This window comes from Rattus norvegicus, chromosome 11 (genome assembly GCF_036323735.1).
Source record: "Rattus norvegicus strain BN/NHsdMcwi chromosome 11, GRCr8, whole genome shotgun sequence".
In the NCBI taxonomy this organism is placed as follows: Eukaryota; Metazoa; Chordata; class Mammalia; order Rodentia; family Muridae; genus Rattus; species Rattus norvegicus.
The window spans coordinates 97,425,757-97,445,777 of record NC_086029.1 but is presented as its reverse complement, the minus strand read 5'-3'; the positions used below and the strand labels follow the sequence as shown (position 1 = coordinate 97,445,777).

Sequence of the window (20,021 nt, the reverse complement as noted above, 5' to 3'; positions counted from 1 at the left end):
TCAGCTTCAGTACGGTTGTCCCACACAGCCCCACCCCTAAGTTATAGCATCCCTTGCTTTACCAGTCAATGCCCTTACGTTAATCTTCCAGGCTGAAACGTTAATTTAGTTGTCGTTATGCCAGTCTTACAATGAGGGCTTTGGTTTGCTTTTCTACACCTTGACCTCTGAGGCTGCTGGAGAGAAGATTCTCTCCCAGGGCACAGTCAGAAAACTTTAGGCTGTTTATGCACATCTGGAGGAGGTCAGCTTTATCACTGGATACATTGTCCCTCACTGTGTTCTGAGATGCTAGAAGTTGGTTACTTAATATTAACGGTGCCTATTCTTTGTCTTTGCCAATTTATCCAGAGAGGCTAGGACAACCAACCGGCAGCATTTTTTTCCCTTATTCTTCCACAAACTGTCAAAAGTTCTATATGCAGAGTCACCAAGTTCATTGCCTCTCATAAATGGTGAATCAGGATAAGCTGAATTTGTCGTCTTCAGTTTGTAATATAATTTACACCATTGGCTTTCTGTATTCTCCGAGCGTCTAGGAGAGGCTTCAGTAACTCTAGGTGTTGGCAAGTTGGAACGCCTATTATTCCAGATACTTGAAAAACTCACCCTTATACTTCTGTTGCTCTAGAGCCACTTCTGCAAGACAGTGCCTTCTGGCCATGGCAGGGACCCTGCACTCATGAACTGACATCAGCTGTGGCTCCTGCTCAAAACCAAACCATGCACCGTTCCAGCATGGATTACAGAGATGCTCGAGAGGCCCACATGTAACCATGGAGTTGAGGGCCACAGAGGAAAGGGAGTCATTCTCAGCAGTGTGGCCCTTGGGAGGTTGACGGTGTGCCAGTGACTGGATGTAGCCCCAGGCCACATAGGCATTACAAACTGAACTGGGCAGAATTGCAAGAGGAGAAGAGTGTTTAAGGAATTCAGCCCAGCACCGGAGGACGAACGCACTTCGACTCTGTGGGAGAGCTGTCAAGCAGCCGCGAGGTGTACATATTTCAGTAGCATGAGGCCGTCCAGGGTGTGCATGAGCAAGACCGTCTCTATTGATGCCAGGATTATTTATTGCTAACAGAAATGGCTACCTTTGTAAATAGACCTCATTGAGCCAATCACTGAACTCTTTGTAAGCACATTTCCCCCAAAGTCCAGTGTTTAGACGACAGTGGCAATAATGTATTCATTCTAGTAGTCAGTGGTAACCAGGCAGCTTGTATAGGACATTGATATTTACCCTGGTTGCTGTGAAACCCTATCCATGGAATAACATGGCTTTTAGAAAAGGAGGAGATTTTGTTATATGTGTCTCTGTATAAATATCTGGCATGTGCTGAGAGTATCCTTTAAATTAAAGAGATTTTTGGCTAGTTGTAAAAAAACAAAAAAAAAAAAAAAAAAAAAAAAAGGAATTCAGCCCAGGTTAGGAGGCTGGTATGATTTAAATACATTGTATCCTTTTTTATTTTAAAGCAAATTCTAAATCCCCAGTGATGGCACAGGAATCCAATCCTAACAGGTGGATCTCTTTGAGTTCCAGGCCAGCATAGTATACAGAGTGAGTTCCAGGACAGCCCCGACTACACAGAGAAAGCCTGTCTCAAAAACCAACCAAACAACAAAAATAGCAAGGTATAGAGAAGATATCTGTGCACTCATGGGCATCATTGTTCATAGCAGTCAGATGGGGAAATGCATCCACAGAAACCACAGACAGAGAAGTGGATCTATTGGCAACAGAATATTATAACTCCCTCAAGAGGAGACAAATTCTAACCCATGCATGGATGAGCCTTGGATATTAACACATGAAGTGAAACAAGTCACAAAAGGACAGTCACTGTGATCCCATTGTAGGAGACACAGAAAGCAGTGTGATTCCCACACAAAGTAGCTGATTGCCAGGGGCCTGGGCTTACTGTGCAACAGTTTTAGTTTACATCTGAATCTTAGGGGTTTGGTTTGTTTTTCTTTCTTTTTTTTTTTTTTAAGAAATAATGTTTTTAACTTAGCAAAAAAAAAAAAACAGGGAAGTATAATCATCTAAGATAAAAGGAACTTGAAAATTACAGGAGGACACACCTGTAATCCCAGCAGGCTGAGCATTAGAATCTCAAGTTTACCTATGCCACCTTCAGCTACATACATATTGAAACTGAAAGGATCCAGACATCTCCATGAGCTCTAAAAGGATGGCATTTTTTCCTTTTTTTAAAATTTTTTAATTTTTTTAAAAATTACTTATTTATTATTTATATCAGTACATTGCAGCTGTCATCAAACACACCAGAAGAGGGCATCAGATCCCATTACAGATGGTTGTGAGCCACCATGTGGTTGCTGGGATTTGAACTCAGGACCTCTGGAAGAGCAGTCAGTTCTCTTAACCACTGAGCCATCTCTCCAGCCCCTCAGAAACATTGCTTAAAAATGTTGAACAGAGGGTTTGGGGATTTGGCTCAGTGGTAGAGCGCTTGCTTAGCAAGCGCAAGGCCTTAGGTTCGGTCGCCAGCTCCGAAAAAAAAATGTTGAACAGAGGTATCCTGCATGAATGGTCAAAGCCTTTAATTCCAGCCCTCAGAAGACAGAGGCAAGCAGATCTCTTGAATTTGAGGGTAGCCTGGTCTACAAGGAGAGTTCCAGAAATGCACAGAGAAACCCTGTATCAAAAGCCAGAAGGAGCAGGAGGAGGAGGACGACGACGAGGACGAGGGAGGAGAGGGAAGAGAGGGAGGGGAGAGGGAGGGGGAGGGGGAGGAGAGGGGGAGGGGAGGGGAGAGGGAGATAGAAATGGAGAGGGAGGAGAGGGAGAGGGAGGAGAGGGAGATGGAGAAGAGGGAGGGAGAGAGAGAGGGACAGGGACAGGGAGAAGAGGGAGGAAAGAGAGGGGGAGGGGGACGGAGAAGAAGAAAGAAAAACAAAACAGAAAACTCCACCATTCTAGTGATGTCATCAGCTCCGGGAGAAGCCTGCTGACCTGCTAAATGGATGTGTGTTAAAACTGCCTTCTAAATATTCATGTTTTCTGAAAATACAAGTTTCATGGAGGCTCTCATCCCTGGTCAGAGGCACCTCTGTTGATGTGGCCAATGGTAACAGTTTAACTGGTTAAAGGACTGAAATAAAGAGACTGTTGAGCGTGGACCCTAAACAGGACACCTGTATCCACCCCTCCACAGTTCAGGGAACACCCTGATGGCAGGGCAAAAAGAATGTAATATCTGGAGACTGGAAAGGTGTCTGTGTAACAGTTCTCTGAACATGATATGGCTGTTGGACTAAGGAACAGAGCCCAAACACACTCTATCGTGGTAGGGGACAGGGTTGCAAGACCCCACTGTCCCTGAGTGAATAGTTGCTGATACATCAAATCTTTTTCTGTTTTTAAAGACTTATTGTATATATTTTCACGTTGATTTTTCTGTGTCTGCATATGTGTGCCTCCCGTGTGTGCGCATGTGTATGCGTGTGTGCGCATGTGTGTGCGTGTGTGTGCACGTGCGTGCACGTGCGTGCGTGCATGTGTGTGTACGTGCCGGTGTGTGCATGTGCACACGCGCGTACCCACAGAGGTCAGAAGGTATTAGATTCCCTAGGACTGACGTCATCAGCAGTTGTGAGTCACCTGATATAAGGTCTGGGAAATGAACTTGGGTTCTACAAGAGCAGCAAGGGCTCTCAACCTCAGAACCATTGCTCCCACCTTTAAAAATCTTTTCTTTCTTTTCTTTTTTTGGAACAGCATCTCACTATGTAGCCCTGGCTGGAATCACTATGGATTTAAACTCACAGACATCCACCTGCCTCTGCTAGAATTAAAGGTGTGCAAGCACTATGCCTGCCTAGTCAATTGCCCTTGCTCTAGGAAATAAACTTCCACTCATGCTTGTGCAAGCATCTCTTAAATGCAACAGGTCTGTGTCTCTGTCTCTCTTTTTCTTACACACACACCCACACACCATGAAAATTAAAGTGTTTCCAGGAACCCCTTTGGGTGACTCAAAATTGCCTGTACTTTTGCCTGTACAAAATTGCTCCTGAAGATTCGATGCCCTCTTCTGGCCTCCACAGACATGCACATATGTGGGACACATTAGCACACACACACACACACACACACACACACACACACAAATATACAAATAAAGAAACCATTTTTTTTAAAAAAAAGATTGAATTCTTTAGAAATAGAAGGGTCAGCCAGATGGTACAGTGCATAAGGGTGCCCGCTATCGAGCCTGATGACCTGAGTTCAAATCCAGGATCCATATGGTAGGTGAGAACCAGAGTTAACCTCTGGCTTCCGCAACATGCAGCGTGTGCATACACACGTGTTTATTCACACAATAAGCTTAAAAAATCATGTTTGAGCTGCATAATTGAGCTCAAACCATAGAGAACATATCTTAAAAGCCAAAAAAACCTGAGACTCCCTAGCTAGGACGAATACAGAATTAGAGACTAAGTCTCGGGAGAGTGAGTCACTAAGTAAATGACAACTCAATGGGTTGCGATCTAATCAATTAGGGGTATTTCAATACAAGAAATGCTAACAAACACACGCTAGAGGGCGCAAGTACGTATTAAAATGTGTACACTCACTCTCTGCGTGTGATTTTACTTAAAATTCTATCTAAAGAGGTCAAGAAAAAATAAGAGGCACAAATGTGGACATGGAGACTGGGTGGCACTGCCTGTGTTTTGTGAGCAGAAAATCTTATCTGGGGTTCCATAGTTCAAGTCCACGCAGACCTGGAGGCTTTTAGGTGTCACTTGGAGAGTTGAGAAAGGGTGGTGGGTATGGAGAGCGCGAAGAACCTTGCGCTCTAGGGACCCAGCTGCAAAGATCCTTCTGCTGGCAGCTTGAGGCGCAAACCTGTAGAACACCTCGGCCCCCTGTCCTTCCCAGGACCTCCCCACCGGACCAGCCACCTGCCGGGTCGCCTGGGTTCCTCTCCAGGCCCGGTCCATACGGCCCCTGGTGGGTTCCACCAGGACAAGCTCCAGCCTAGAACCCGAAGCGCAGCAGGGCGCGCGTGGAAGCATGGGGCAGGGCGAGGGGCGGAGAGCGGGGAGGGGCGGAGCGGCGGGAACGCGAGGGCGTGGCGCGGACACTGATTGGCCAGCGCCGCGTTCCGAGGCCGTTTATGGCGGCTGGGCCGGGCTACGGCTCCAAAACAAAGGGTAGGCGGCCCGCGAGGCGGCGGCAGGAGGATGCCTCGCGCCGGGACAGGGCGCCAACGGCCGGAGCGCGTCCCCGGTCCTACTAGGACCGCTTGAAAACTGAGCCCGCGCTGACCGAGCCTGGGCCGGATGGGCGCAGCGGACCCTGCCGCGGACCGCCGAGCGGCCGTGAGTACGGGTGGGTCCCGGGTGCTCGCTCTGCAGAGACCTGAGGAGCTGCGGCTCCGGGAGGCGGGGAAGCACCTGTTGGGCGCAGGCGGGCGGGGCGGGAGTGCGGAGGACGCCTTGACTTTTTGTTCTGATTTTCCGAAGTGTAGGTATTTGGTTCATTGGAAGACAACGCAAAAATCTTCCTTCCTTCCGTCCGTCCTTCCTTCCTTCCTTTCTTTTCTTTCTTCCTTTCTTCTTTTTTTTTTTTTGAAGTTTTTTTAACCCCCCCTTCTCCTCCCTATTGTTTTTTCCCTACCTTAAAAAAAATGGGAAAAGAAATAAATACAGAAGATACCTCCAATAAAATACTATTAAGGGGTGGCATTTTCAAGTTGCTTGTACAATAATAACTAAAAGGAATTGTTCTCATTGTTTACCACTTGTGGCTCTAGGCTTTATTAATGCAAATTACGAATAGTGGCAACTAAATAGGATATTCTGTACTCAGTACCTGCACAAATGGTCATCGTCGACGTCCACATCGTGTGCTGAGCCCCAGGATAGAAAGCCAGTAGAATTCTGTTTTGAATAGATAATAAACGTTGGAAATACCATTTTTCATCCCAGAATCCTTCTAATCCAGTTGCTTTCTAATTATCCAAAATGTATTCACCGTAACTGATGTGTCTAAGAATTGAACACACTGCCTCCTTGCTCTCTACACTGAAGTTACAGGCTTACCTCCTCTGGGGAACCTTTCCAGGCCCTTCAGACTAAGCCGCCCCCACTCATCACCCATGGCCTTTACCTCTGCAAATGTTTGCAAAAGCCGCATCCCTCTCCCATAGGAGCTGGTTCAGTGGGTGCCAGTGTACAAGTATAGAGTGGGATATAAATAAATAAACGTACGCACATATACTTATGTATGTGTATGAATGTTTTGCCTGCGTGTAGTTACAGTCACCGTGTGTGTACCTGGTACCTACAGAAGCCAGAAAAGGGTATCAGATAACCTAGAGCTGAAGTTATGGTGGTTATGAACCACCACGTGGATGCTGGGAATCCTACCAGGGCCCTCCACAAGAGCAGCCAGTGCTCCAAAATGTCAACCCCTCTCTCTAGCCATAGTTTGTGGGCCCATAAAAGACAGTGGTGGTGTATTTGAAGATTGTTGCTACCGAGATCTCTAGGCCTTTGTGTTCCTCGCTAGGGCACTATGTGGTTAGCGTGTCTTCTTAGGGATTAGAGTAAATTCTTGCCTTACCACAGATATGTAGCAGCCCAGGGGCTGGCCCATATGAAACACTAAAAATAAATTCGTAAGTAGATAACTGTAGTTGAATCATGCCAGTGACCAATCTGAATCGTGGTCAGGGACTCATGCATTGTAGGCGAGTGCTCTTCCACAGCTCCAATTTTATAAATAAACGTAATTTTAGAATAACTTTAGGTTAACATAATGTTGCCGAAGAGCTGGGGTTGTGGCTAGATGGTAGAGCATGTGTGAGGCCCGTGGTTCCATCCCCGTTACACACACAGATGAGAAGTTCCCAGCTCAGCCCACCCTTCTATTATGGTACACTTGGTCAGACTAAGTAACTGAGGAGGATCTGTCCTTACGTCCCAGGCTCTCTTTGCATTGTTATTAACCAACATTGTTACTTTGGCACTCTGTGTCAGCAGCAGATGCTCTGAGGTCTGTCTTCAGTCCCACAAGTGCCTGTGTAGAGGCGGGGATGGAGGCACAAGGCTAGGTGGTCTTATGTATCTTTCTTGATGGAGGCTGACAGGGTACCAGAAGTTTCAAATATAAAGAAGCAGACCATTTGTAGCACGCGAAGCCCAATCTTACACATGCTGGGCCAGTGGGACAGAGATTTTAGCTAAGGATTTGGGGACAGGTAAAAGGGCCTGAGTAGGCAGAGAGCTAAGGGTGCTGGAGAAGCCAGTTCGATATGGAATAGGAATGAGATCAGTTTTGTCTCCAGGAGAGATCCTCCTATTAGAATTGAGGGCCTGGGTCCCACACATCGTTAACAGGCATACATGGAGTAAAAAGACAAGTGTAAACTCCAGTGCAGAGACATACAGCCAGAAGTGTTCTAGACAAAACTTTCCTAATCTGCAGGAGGCTTCACTGTTACCCATGCTGGCTCCAAATTCTTAGGCTCAGTCAGTCTTCCAAATAGCAAATAAAATTACAGAGCGGCCCAAGCTCACCTGCTTGTTAGTGGTGGTACTAGAGCAGTTAGAGCTGTCTGGAGAAGGCTGGTGCTGCGAAGGGCATGGAGCCTTAGTCCCAGCAGTTGGGAGGCAGGGCAAGCAGAGCCCTATGTACATATGAAGTTCCAGGGTAGCCGCAGCTCCACAGTGAGCCCCTGACAGACGAAGGGAGGTGTGGCTGGCTAGAGGGGAACCCCAGCACCATGCTTCGTACCCTCCGGCGTCCAGAGCCCCTTAGCTTCATTGTGTTCCTCAGTATCTTGTCGTCAGTGTGAAAATCGCACCACATGGACATGAGCCTGGTCCACAGACTCTTAAAATATGTGTTTATTTTAGGTGAAGACTTCCGGAACACAGTATATTGGTTTGCTAGGGGGAAGGAAAAAAGCAAACACCATTGTCTGTCTGCTGTGGAGATGGATGCCCTCCACGCTCAAGGGATTCTGGTGTGTTTCCTGTAGGCTTGGTTCATCTGGCTAGCGCTTGCTTCCCCAGGACTGTACAGTGGTTCCTAATTGCTCCTTAGACTTTGCAGTTGTTTTCCAATTGCATGGCTTCTAGTGGAAGGCCTAGTTCTGCTGACTCACAGAGCACCAGGCCTTCCGGGATGGCTGCTGTCACAGCTGGGCCATAAGTGAGAGCTCTGAGGTGACCTGGAGTCTCCATGAGGCACTGCCCTGGCCGGGGGAATCCAGAGAGCAGCCCAGGCCGGGTAGGAGCTGCTTGGGGATTGTGATACATAGGCAGACTGTTAGATCAGGATTGATGGAGGCCACATGGCCGTCAGAGAAGGGCAGGCAGAGTTGTTCATTTAGTCGGAGTAGCTGCGGTCTCTGCACTGCGTGTGTGGCATGGGCGTGCTTGGGGTTAGGAAAGGGAGCTTTGGGGATGGGCAAATGAGTCCCCCACAGACTGGAAGTGGCACACAGTAGTGGGCTCAGTGTGGATGTCTCCCCTTCCGGCCATTAACCCTGCACGGCCTCCAGGTAAGGATGCCCGGAGAGCACGGCCACATAGTGAAGGTCTCTGTTGTAATTTGCTTTCTGTGCTGTGATAAATAAACCCTGTGACCAGAAACAGCTTGGGGAGGAGTAGGTGGATCTCATCTTACGCTGTCAGATCATACTCCATGATTGAGAGAAGTTAAGGCACGAACCTGGAGGCAGGAGCTACTGAGGAAGGTTGCTTCCTGGCTTTCTCACCCCCTGGCTTAGGCTCAGCTACCTTTTGTTTATTTATTTCTGATTTGTGTCTATGGGAATTTTGCCGGCACACATGTGTGGAAGCCAGAAGAGGGTGTCAGATTCTCTGGATCTGGAGGTTAGAGTTGTGAGCTGCATATGGGTGCTGGGAGTTGACAGCCAAGTGACCTCAGCCACGGAGGCGTCTCTCCAGTTCTCCACTAGCTCAGACCTACCTGCCTAGGGACAGTGCTGCCCACAGTGAGCTGGGCCTCCCACTTCATAGTCAGACAGTCTCTCACAGATGTGGACAGAGGTCTGTCTGCTCTGGACGACAGTTCAAATGAGAATTCCAGATATCCTAATTTAAAACAAGCTGACAATGAAACCCTACCATCACAGTCTCTGAATAAGGTTGAGTGTGCAGTTGGGACCGGGGAGGCCAGGCTCTTGGCTGAGGTCGCAGAGCTTCATAGTGCCTATGGCTTACTGTGGGTCCATGTGCACAGCATGCACTGTACTGAGTTCCTTACTTCTCAGGGTGATTTAGCCACTCAAGAGTTTGCAGCCTCTTAAAGTTGCCTGCTTCCTTGGAAAATATTTTTAATTTTTCGAGTGTGTGTGTGTGTGTGTGTGTGTGTGTGTGTTTGTGTGTCTTTATGAGCACCATTTGTGTGCAGTATCCACAGAGGCCAGAAGAGGGCCTCAGATCTCCCGGAACTGGACTTATGCCCTGCCGGATGTGGGTCCTGGAAACTAAACCCTGGTCCTCTTCAGGAGCAGCAAGTCTTCTTAGTCACTGTACTCTCTCTCCAGCCCTCTGCTTGAAACGTTTAATATATAACCTGGACCCAAGCTAATCAGTCAAGAACACCTTGTGTCTATATAGGTGAGAGTCCCCCAGAAGTCCCAGGCACGTGGATGGCTGAGACAAGAGAAAGGCCAGTGTGTTGAACTCAGGCCCTCTGGACGAACAGTCAGCCACTAACTACTGAGTCATCTTTCCAGCCCCATTTACTTTGATCTTTTAAAAAAAAAAAAGGATTATCTTTTAGATTGTGTGTATGTTTGTGTGTGCATGTCTGTCTGTCTGTCTGTCTATCTTAGGGCTTTACTGCTGTGAACAGACACCATGACCAAGGGAACTCTTACAAGGACAACATTTAACTAGGGCTGGCTTACAGGTTCAGAGGTTCAGTCCATTATCATCAAGGTGAGAACATGGCAGCATCCAGGCAGGCATGGTGCAGGAGGAGTTCTACATCTTCACCTGAAGGCTGCTAGGAGAAGATTCACTTCCAGGCAGCTAGGATGCAGGTCTTAAAGCCCACCCCACAGTGACACACCTACTCCAACAGGGTCACACCTTCTAATAGTGCCACTCCTATACAAACCATCACAATGCTAGCATTCTTTTGATATTCTCGTAAAGACTTAGATCTCAGAGGAGACTGAAGAAGGAGGATTAAGGCCAGCCTGGATAACAGAGTGAGACCCTGTCTGAAAAAAACAAACAAACAAACAAAAAACCACAGAGCCTCTATGACCAGCTTCTGCCTGCTTCCTACGCATGAGGCCTTGCAAAATAGAAAGGATTAGATCTATCAGGTCTTTCGCTTTTAGGCCTGCTCCTTTTCAGAATGTCTGCACCCTAGGCAGGCCTCCTCGAGTGCCTGATGCCGCCGTGTAAAGCAGAGTCTGTCTGATTTGCTTGCAGGTTGCACTGGCTTTCTCTTGTCCCAGTGTGTGGACCGCACCACACGCCCTCCTGACCAGCAACGGCTCTTGCGCATGCTTTTCGGTGTTTTTATCGGAGAGTCCGGCAGAGCCCTAGCTCCTCCAGAGCTGGCCCAGAACCGAGTGACAAGTGCCCAGCAGACATGGTAAAAATGACCAAGTCCAAAACTTTCCAAGCTTATCTGCCACACTGTCACAGAACTTACAGCTGCATCCACTGCAGAGCCCATCTGGCCAATCACGATGAGCTCATCTCCAAGGCAAGTGATCTGGATTCAAAACTGATAAAAAGAAGGCTTGCGTACCCCTGCAGCCCCACCAGGGAGGCAGAGGCAAGAGGATCTCTGAATTCTAGGCTTGCCTGATACATAGTGATACGTCCCCTCCCTCAAAAACAAAGTGTAAGGCAGTGGCCAGCAGCACCACAGGGCTTTGCCAGCTTAGAGACAACTGCAGTTTGCCAGGATCTGTCACCTAAGCCAGTAGTCAGTCGGGCACCATGTGCCGCCATTTGATTTTGTAGCTTGCCGAGCACATCGTGCATCAGGGGTAGGGCACACAAGAAATCTGAGAAATGGTTTTTATGTCAGCTCTTTTAAAGCTTGCATGAAGAGCAGATGTGCGCCAGGAAGTGAGTGATTTGAACCATGGCAAGACGGAAGATGCCACAAATAATTCTTAAGAGTACATAGACTGCCGAGAGATATCGAACTTGCTCTAGAGCTGGGGGTGGGTGATGAAGGTGGCTTTCAGCTTTGTGTCCCTGTAACAAGGTACAAGGAGCTCAATAAAGAAAAAGGTTTGTCTTATGGTTCCAGAGATTTCCACGAGTGGCCAGGTGTCCCTCCCTCCATGATAGGAAAGTGTGGCAGAGAGCAGAAAGCAAAAAGGAAGAGACCAGAGTCCCCGTAGCCTTGGAGGTTTGCTTAGTGACTGAATTTCCTTCCACGGGTCTCTGCCGCCTCAGGCTCCCTCAGCACTACCGGGACCCAGCCTTCAGCCTGTGGGCCTTGGAGAACGTTCAGCAACAGCCATGGCAGCTCTCCTCTCCTGAGTGGGCCTCCTGCTTAGGGTACAGTGAGGCTGAGGTTCACACACGTTGAAAGTAGATTCCAGCCACCTCTATGGAGCTCGCCAGTCTCTAGTCCTTATTTGTCACATAGCAAGGAGTGCTCTGATCTGAGGCAGCCCTTTCCTTTAAAAAAACCAAAACATGATCTCAATATGCAGCCATTTCTGGCCTTGAACTCAGAGATTACCTGCCTCTGTCTCAAGAGTCCTGGGATTAAATGTTGCACCAGTATATCCTGCATCTGGGACGTTAACTCATGGGGATGCTCACAGTTCCTGTCACCTCAGATGACTCATGCTACAACAGAGTAGCTAGGCCTCCCGAGTCATCTCTTCCCAGCTGCTCCTGTGGAAAACCTAAGCGCTTGCACAGTGTACAAGCAAAGGAAGAATTCAATGCTGAAGGGTGTGCAGGGTCTAGACCGCAGTGTCAGGAAAACTGAAAACTGAACATAAAGGGGCTGCAGAGATGGCTCAACTGTTAGAGCACTGACTGCTCTTCCAGAGGACCTGGGTTCAATTCCCAGCACCCACATGGCAGCTCACAGCTGTTTGTAACTGCAATTCCAGAAGACCTGACAGAGTCATACATTGAGGCAGAACACCATACTCATTTAAGAAAAAAACTGAACATAAAATCCTATAAAATCACTTTAGGGGATATTCCTTTTAAAGCTGAAACCTGTATTCTAGTATTTATTTACTTATTTATTTAGACGGAATTCTCTCATCCTGCATAGCTCTCATCCTGAACACTCACTCTTAGTAGATCAGGCTGGCCTCAAATTCAATGAGCCTCCCTGCCTTTGCCTCCTGAATGGGATTAAAGACACTCATCACTATGCTCAGCTAAAAATTAAACTTTAAAATCGAAATGTATCAGTGGCAGAGCACTTGTGTAGTGCCCAGCATCACGAGCCACCTTATTTCCTGAGATTAGACCTCTCACCGGACCTGGAGCTGGCAGAACCAGCTGGACCAGCAAACCCCAGGGATCCATTGCCTGGCCGCCCAGCACTGAGGTCACAGGTGCACGCAGTCATGACTTTCACTTTTAAAGGGTATGTGATGAGTGCCAGCTGAGGTCAGAAAGGGCATTGAGTCCCTACAAGACTGAAGTTACAGAGGTGGTGAACCGTGTGGGTGCGGGGAGTCATGATCAGGCTCTCCACGAGAGCAGCGAGTGCTCTGAGCTGCTGAGCCAACCCTCCAAGCCCACCCTTTAAATATATTTGACAGGTTCGCACTCTGTAGCCCTAGATGGCCTGAAACTTACAGAGATCCAAGTGCCTCTGCCGGCTGAAGCCTGGGATTAAAGGCGTGCATGTCTGGCCATTTTTTAAGTTTTAAGGTTTATTTTTGCATGTTCTGTCTACATGTATGTCTTTGCATACCTGGTGCCCATGAAGGTAAAAGAGAGTGTCAAACACCACCCCAGCTAGATAGTTGTGAGCCACCAAGTAGGTGCTGGGAACTGAACATGAGTCCTCAGTAAGAGCAACACGTGTCCATGACTGCTGAGCCATCTCTCCAGCCCCTTCCCCGTTTGTAGACGATCTGCACTGGGCCGGACCTCAGTTCCCCCATGCTCAGCCTCCCACGTGGCTGAGCCACAGGTACAGGACACCCTGGCAGGCACAGGCTGTGACTGCTTTCAACTTTTCTGAGACAGGGTCTAGCTAGGGTGACCCTGACTTGCCTGGGACTCACAGCATGGGCCAGGCTAGCCTTGAACTTACGGTGGTCAATCCACTGGACCTCCAAGGTTCTGGAATTACAGATGTGTATGTTCAGCTCAGGCTGGGATTTTCATTTTGGTTTAATGTCAGTGAAAAAGTGCAGAAATGTCTCCTTGTCTAGTACTGGAAGATTGTGGGCTGTCAGAATCAGGTTAGAAGGTGTCATAGTCAGCCCAGCAGTTCCCAGTGCTCACTACTCTGCAGAGGGCCTGCACTGGGTCCTGGCACCCACGTGATGGCGGGCAGCTTCCTTAACTCTGGTTCCATAGGGTCTGATACCCTCTCCTGAGAGATGAGAAGAGCCTGAGGAGCTACCTAAGCCTACAGAGCCCTCCGTGTAAAGCTGATTCACCAGGTTTTCTCTTTTAACTGTTCTCCAAGCACCAGCATCTTCCCTACTTCCGCCTCTTTGACTAACTGGGGCTAAAGGGGTGCCCAGGCCAGCTCTGGTTTGCTGTGAACTCGTGGTGCACACAACCAACTGCACAATGGCAGTGATGAAGTCTAGATGCAGAATTGTCACTTGGCACTGTGCTTTTATAACCTGTCCCAGCAGATGCACAATCCACACAGCCTCAGGAATTGCACTTGTGGGGGTGATTGGTAGCCGAAGTGAAGTGACTGCACCTGGCCCCTCCAATGTCCCAGAAAGCCACGCTGCCAGGTGTCTTCCCGAGCCCCTGCTAACACTTCCTCCTCCCTTTCTTTGCAGTCCTTTCAGGGAAGCCAGGGGCGAGCCTACCTCTTCAACTCTGTGTGAGTACGTGCTGTCACTAGTGTGCCTGGCTCTGTCTCTCTGCCTGCTCAGTTATTAAGGGCCAAAATGTTTATCTGAGCCGTACCAGTCAGCACCATGATCAACTGGGCAGAATCTACCCTCCTGCAATCTGTGTTTCTGATGCAGTCGTTGTGTCTGAGAGTTTAGCCTCCAACCCTGACACTTTAGGATTCCCTTGGTGGGCTGGCTCTGTAGTAGAGTGCATGTTGAGGCCCTAGATTTGATCCCAACCACCATAAAGAAAAAGGAAAAAAAAAAAAGAAACCCAATTCCTTCTTGTTAAAGTAGGGGTAGGCGAGCCATAAAGCCTGTGATCTGGGCAAGTTTGTTCTGGTGTACTTAATGATGTGTAGGGGAGGGGAAGGGGCACTGGGCAGGGAGACCTCCAGCACAGCCACCCTGTGTCTTGACAGGGTGAATGTGGGCTGCGGCCCCGCTGAGGAGAGAGTCCTTCTAACTGGGCTGCATGCAGTGGCCGACATCTACTGTGAGAACTGCAAGACCACACTCGGGTGGAAATATGTAAGTACCTGGACTTGGGAGGGACGGTGGCCATCAACAAACACTGCAGGCTCCCAGGGGACGTGGCTCAGAGGGGAGAGCTTTTCTAGTACATAAAAAGCCCAGAGTTCTGTTCCCAGAACGGCATAAAACAGGTTGTGGAGAAAGCCACGAGGTTCAGTGGATAAAAGCACCTGCCACCAAACCTGATCCCTGGATCCACCTGGGAGGAAGAAAGAACCAGTTCTTGCCAGTTTTCCATTGAGAGCACCACAGAACACAGATGGTCTAAACACAATTCAAAAAACAAAGTGGAGCACTGACTATTCTTCCAGAGCCCTGAGTTCAAATCCCAGCAACCACATGGTGGCTCACAGCCATATATAATGAGATCTGATGCCCCCTTCTGGTGTGTCTGAAGACAGCGACACTGTACTTATAAATAATCAATAAATCTTTTTATTTTAAAGTGGGGCAGGCACTCGGGAGGGGGAGGCATATGAGCTCAGAAGTTCCTGGGGTAAAGACCCTGTCTCAGAACAAAGACAGGGACAGCACAGGACGGAGCACATGTTATCCACCAATGACACTCTTCAGACACGAGAGTTAGGGCAGTCCCCGGGTTCTTCCAAAGTTCTGTTCTCAGACCTTCACCTGCTCTCCTCCAGCTCCTCCAGCTTCCCTCCATAACTAATTGACATCTCAAAGACAATGCTTGTCACTGTTGGCTCTGCCTTCTTTCCAGTCCTGGAGTTTGAGGACCCCTCTCCTGCAAAGACTAGACAGTCTGCCGCCCCCCTGTGTGTCCTGAGAGCACCCGGCCTGCTGTGGTTCTGAGGCCTTTGTACCTCTGCCTCAGCGTAGCTCCTGACAGAAGCCACCTGGCTACCTTGCAGTAGTGACCCTGAGTGACACCCAAAGGCCTGCTTTGTGCCTTTCTTTTTTCTTTTTGCATGTGTTTGTGATGTGCACACCTGGAACCCGGCTGCTGTCAGGTGTTTCCTCAATATCTGCTTAATTTACTAAGGTAGCTCACTGGTTCTGGTAGTTTTTAAGTTCGCCATCTTGATTCAGGGATCTCCTGTCTGCTTCCCAAACTCTGACTCCAGGCAGCTGTGGCATCTGGCCTGCTGCTACATGGGTTTTAGGAAACCAAGCTCTACTCCTTGGCTTGTGTGGATGGTACTTTACCTCCTGGACCAGATTCTCAGTCTTCTTCTGAGCTCTGGATTCTCATGGGTCAGGGTAGCCTGCTCTTGTTTCCTTGAACTCCTGACCATATGCTCTTCCAAACTCCTCACGAACTGCAAAGGACAAACAAACCCCCACAGCATAAGGCCTGGGGGCCCAGCCCTTCACCTGCCCGATCCTTTTGTTCCTCTTTGTCCTCCCTGTAGTCACGGCAGCATGCTGCCCACCACTGCTGCTGGGACTGCCTGTATCTGACAGCCAGGCCTCACCCCTGACAAGTGTGTGTGTGGGATACATCTCCACAGGCTTCATGCTATAACATGCTAAGGGAGCCTCCACGGCTATACCCCCATAAGTGGTCTGCTGTGGACTGGGAAGATGACAAGATGACTCAGTAAAGTGCTTGCTATGCAAGCATGAGGATGAGTGCAGACCACTGCCACACACGTGACAGCGGAGTGTGGCAGTGTACGTTCATAACCCTAGTGGTGAGGAGGGCCAGAATGAGTTTAGCTGAGCACAAACCCTAGGTTCGGTGATAAATTGTGTCTCAGAATAAAGGGGACTGGAGAGATTCCCCAGCAGTTAAGAATACTAGCTGCTCTTCCAGAGATCCCAGCACCCACATCAGGTAGGCAGCTCACACCGTTCCATTGTCTTCTGGCTTCTGTGAGAACTGCACATACATGATGCACAGATATATGCAAAGGAGATATACAAAGATACGCCTATGCACATAAAAATAAATTAAAAATGAAATAAAATGGGGGCTGGAGAGATGGCTCAGCGGTTAAGAGCACTGACTGCTCTTCCAGAGGTCATGAGTTCAATTCCCAGCAACCACATGGTGGCTCACAACCATCTGTAATGGGATCTGATGCCCTCTTCTGGTGTGTCTGGAGACAGTTACAGTGTACTCATCTATAATAAATAAATAAATCTTTAAAAAAAATGAAATAAAATAGCCGGCAGGATGGCTTAGCAGGTGGAAGCCTTGTGCAGATGTGTGATGACCTGCATCCCATCTGCAGACCCACAATGAAAGAAGATTCCAGAAGGCTGTGCATGTGTCTGCCCCTCCATAACAATAATAAAACATTGGGTGTAGGGCAGTCAAATGCCCATCTTAAACTCTGGTCTGCAAACACAGGCTCACCTGGGCACTGCCGTCCCCACTACTATGCTGAGCAGTGTGTGGTGCTGAGGAGAAGAGCCCACAGGTGCACCAGTCAGCACACGGAGCCACAGCCCCAGCCCCAGAAACAGAACTGAGTTAGCATTGCTCATAAGGGTAATGAACCACTCAGCCATCCTGCACTGCCCCGTGGGTCCTGGGCCTAGAGCTAACGCCGCTGTTTACCAAAAGTGTGTATAGTATGGCAGGAAAGTGAACATGCATCCTAAACCTTCTCTCTACTTTCCCCTCAAGGAACATGCCTTTGAGAGCAGTCAGAAATACAAGGAAGGAAAATTTATTATTGAACTTGCCCACATGATCAAAGATAACGGCTGGTAACGTGAAGCGGTCTGCTCCGGTCTGAATACTACTTTAGGAAGCTGAGTGGAAAGAAGATCTGACTTCTTGGTGACAGTGCTCCTTGAACTTACCCTCACAGGCTAGCCCAGTCTCAACACTTGAAGGGGGCTCTCTAGGCTGTCCACTTGGTAAGGTGCCCCATCTGAATCCCCTTGATGTACTCCTGGAAGTTTGCATTCTTTTTCTAACTTAAGTTCTAGAGGAAGAATTGACCAGCTGGTGACTCCCCTGCCTAGTGAGTACTTTCTTACCCTCCGCCTGCAACATCTTCTGGCTGTTTTTTACCAAACCCAAGTCCCTAAAAGCACAGAAGCAGGGTCTCTCCCGAGCAAAGACACAGTGGCCAGAAGTAGTCAGCAAATTTACATGCGAAGCATGTCTCTTAAAAAACTGAAACCAGCCGCTGGTAAGACGGTAGAGAAGCTAAAAAAGTAAGCATCCGGTGTGCATCTTAGGGAATAGGGAGCTTCCTGATGTAGAAGGCAAGTGACTTGACCAGTGGCTGAACACTCTGTTCCAGGCCTCCTGGAGTTTGCCACAGAGCTGCGGCAGCACAGAGGCTCGTGCAGGGCTGGTCCCTGCGACAGAGCAGCAGGCTAGGATTCACTTTCTACCCTGGATGTACTTGAAATAGTTATGCATACAGAGGCCAGAGCCAGTAGGGAAAACTGTACAACCTGAGAGTTTTCCATGATGAAGGAAGAGTTAGCTTAGTATGGGAGCTACCTTTCCTGCCTGGAATCACCTCACAGCCTGACAGGGAGAACCTGGCCATCCCTTAAGCCTGGGCTCTCAGATTTTCCGTCACAACCCATCTTCCCCCATGCATCCCTAAGGAGTGGCCAATTTGCAGAGAGGATGGAGGGCAGAGCCATTCCCAGATAGTTTTATTGTTTTATACCCTACCCAGGGAGAGCAGAAAGGCAGGAAGAAGGCCTATGCAGGCTGAGAGCCCTTGAGCCATGAAGGCAGCATGAAAGGAAAGCGCTTAGCACCAGCTGCTCTAGAGCTGCCTGAGGTCCTTTGGGCTCCAGCCCCAAACCCTCTCAGCCCAGATCATCTGGCCAGCAGAGGCAGGCAGTCTACTCCAGCTCGCTTCAAAGCCTACATTTTGGTACCATTTCTTTGCCCAAGATTCGAAGCTAGGTGATACAAGAGATACCCGGGGAATTAGATGACGCTGGCACGGTCTGTGGGCCTCTAGGCCCGGCCCTAGCCCAAGCTGCTTTCTTCCCAACAATTTGTTTTCCTCCAGACTAAGGCTGACCCATAGTAAAGTCACTCCACCTAGTAAGGTAAGTGCTGAGTATCAGCAAGGCAGCGATGTGACCCTGGCCAGGCTCCATGCCATCCATATCTAGGAATGAACACTAGTCAACAGTCAGCTCAGAGTGGACATGCCAGCCGGGCTAGTTTCTAATCCTTCTGAAAGTGGGGACTTGGTGGCCGAGGCGTGGGAGACCTGATGTCAACGGTGGGAAGAAAGGCAAGGGTAACCTGAGTATAATCCTATCTGTGCTTCACTTAGGCCGAAGAATCTTGGAGAATTCTTCTCACCAGGTTTTGTATATACTAAGATTATATTTACAGACTTTTTATGTCCTGGGCATGCTACCTGCCCTCCCTTCATCTGAGCACTTTGTATTGTCTTTTGTGAGAACACTGACCAGAGCCTTTTTGCTGTACTCTTTATGACTTACCTGTATTGGGAGTGACAGACACAAAAAGGTTTATCAAGTTTTTTTGGATTTTGTGTTGGCCTTCTGTGAAATATAAACTTTTTTAAACCAAAAGAACTGACCGTGAGCTGGCTTCAGGTTAAGAGTTGCAAGACCACAACCAGGTGTGCTTGCCCAGCTCCCCTCCCATTTCTAAACAGTGTCGCTCTGGGACTATTCTAAAAATGTTATCGTCAGAACGGAAGGTGATACCAGGTCATAAAGGCCACTTTGCTTTAGAATGTGGTGTATTTTGTTGCTGTCTTGTTAGTGTGTGTGTGTATATATATATATATACATATATATATATATATATATACATATACATATATATATATATATAGTATTTTTATACCTTAACGCTTATTCTTGATGGCATCTGTCAGGTATTTGAAAAGATCAGATTTTTTTTCCTCAGAAAAATCCTTTATTTTCTGATGACCTCATCAGGCGGTTTTCAAAATCCATGTGTCTTTACTGTCTAAAAAACTACTATTTAAGCTGTAGACAAGTAACCCATGGACATGCGAGCCCTGGTAGGCTGTCCTCTGTGCCCCTTGGGACAGTTGTAGGCTGCTAAGCAAGGTCGACTGCACGGTGATATGGAAACAGCAGGAGTTCACCATGAGCAGCGGGAGCCAAGCTCAAGCATACAGAGCCCTTGGCCTCCCTGTCTCCTAGCCAAAGCTGTCAGCCCTTGGTGCCATGTCTGTGTGAGGTATAAAAATAAAGCCTGTTGTCAAACGGCAAGGTTTCTGTAGTTGGCTTGCCATCAGCTGAGCTATGGAGGACGAACCACGTTCCTCCAGCATCCACTAGGAGCAAAGGATGTGTCAGGATTTCAGAGCCTGTGGAGCCCAGGGCTTCTGGGGTCCTGGTGCTTCTCTGCCACCACCTTGTAGGCAGCTTTTAAGCATGGCCTGAGAAGAGTGCACCTGCAGACTCTGTCTATGCAGAGCCCTCTGCTGCTGCTCTGTCTCATAACCTGCCTCTCTTGTTTCTTGT

The 20,021-nt window shown here is 48.5% G+C and overlaps 1 protein-coding gene across 4 annotated transcripts; it reads left to right on the top strand.

Moving 5' to 3' along the window:
• Positions 1–5,131: 5,131 nt before the first annotated feature.
• On the top strand, positions 5,132–19,766 carry Ypel1 (yippee-like 1). 4 transcript variants are annotated; one of them, XM_008768928.4, is made up of 5 exons: positions 5,132–5,368; positions 10,462–10,741; positions 14,004–14,047; positions 14,483–14,591; positions 17,191–19,091. In XM_008768928.4, exons 2-5 carry the CDS (start codon positions 10,625–10,627, stop codon positions 17,275–17,277), a joined length of 357 nt encoding a protein of 118 aa, XP_008767150.1. In that variant the 5' UTR covers positions 5,132–5,368; positions 10,462–10,624; the 3' UTR covers positions 17,278–19,091.
• The last annotated feature ends 255 nt before the right edge of the window (positions 19,767–20,021 follow it).

Bases quoted from the DNA above. Each gene is read 5' to 3' on its own strand.
- Ypel1 (XM_008768928.4), top strand. From the start codon at position 10,625: ATGGTAAAAATGACCAAGTCCAAAACTTTCCAAGCTTATCTGCCACAC. The intron at 14,048-14,482 runs GTGAGTACGTGC...GTGTCTTGACAG, and splicing joins GCCTACCTCTTCAACTCTGT to GGTGAATGTGGGCTGCGGCC. The intron at 14,592-17,190 runs GTAAGTACCTGG...TTTCCCCTCAAG, and splicing joins CCACACTCGGGTGGAAATAT to GAACATGCCTTTGAGAGCAG.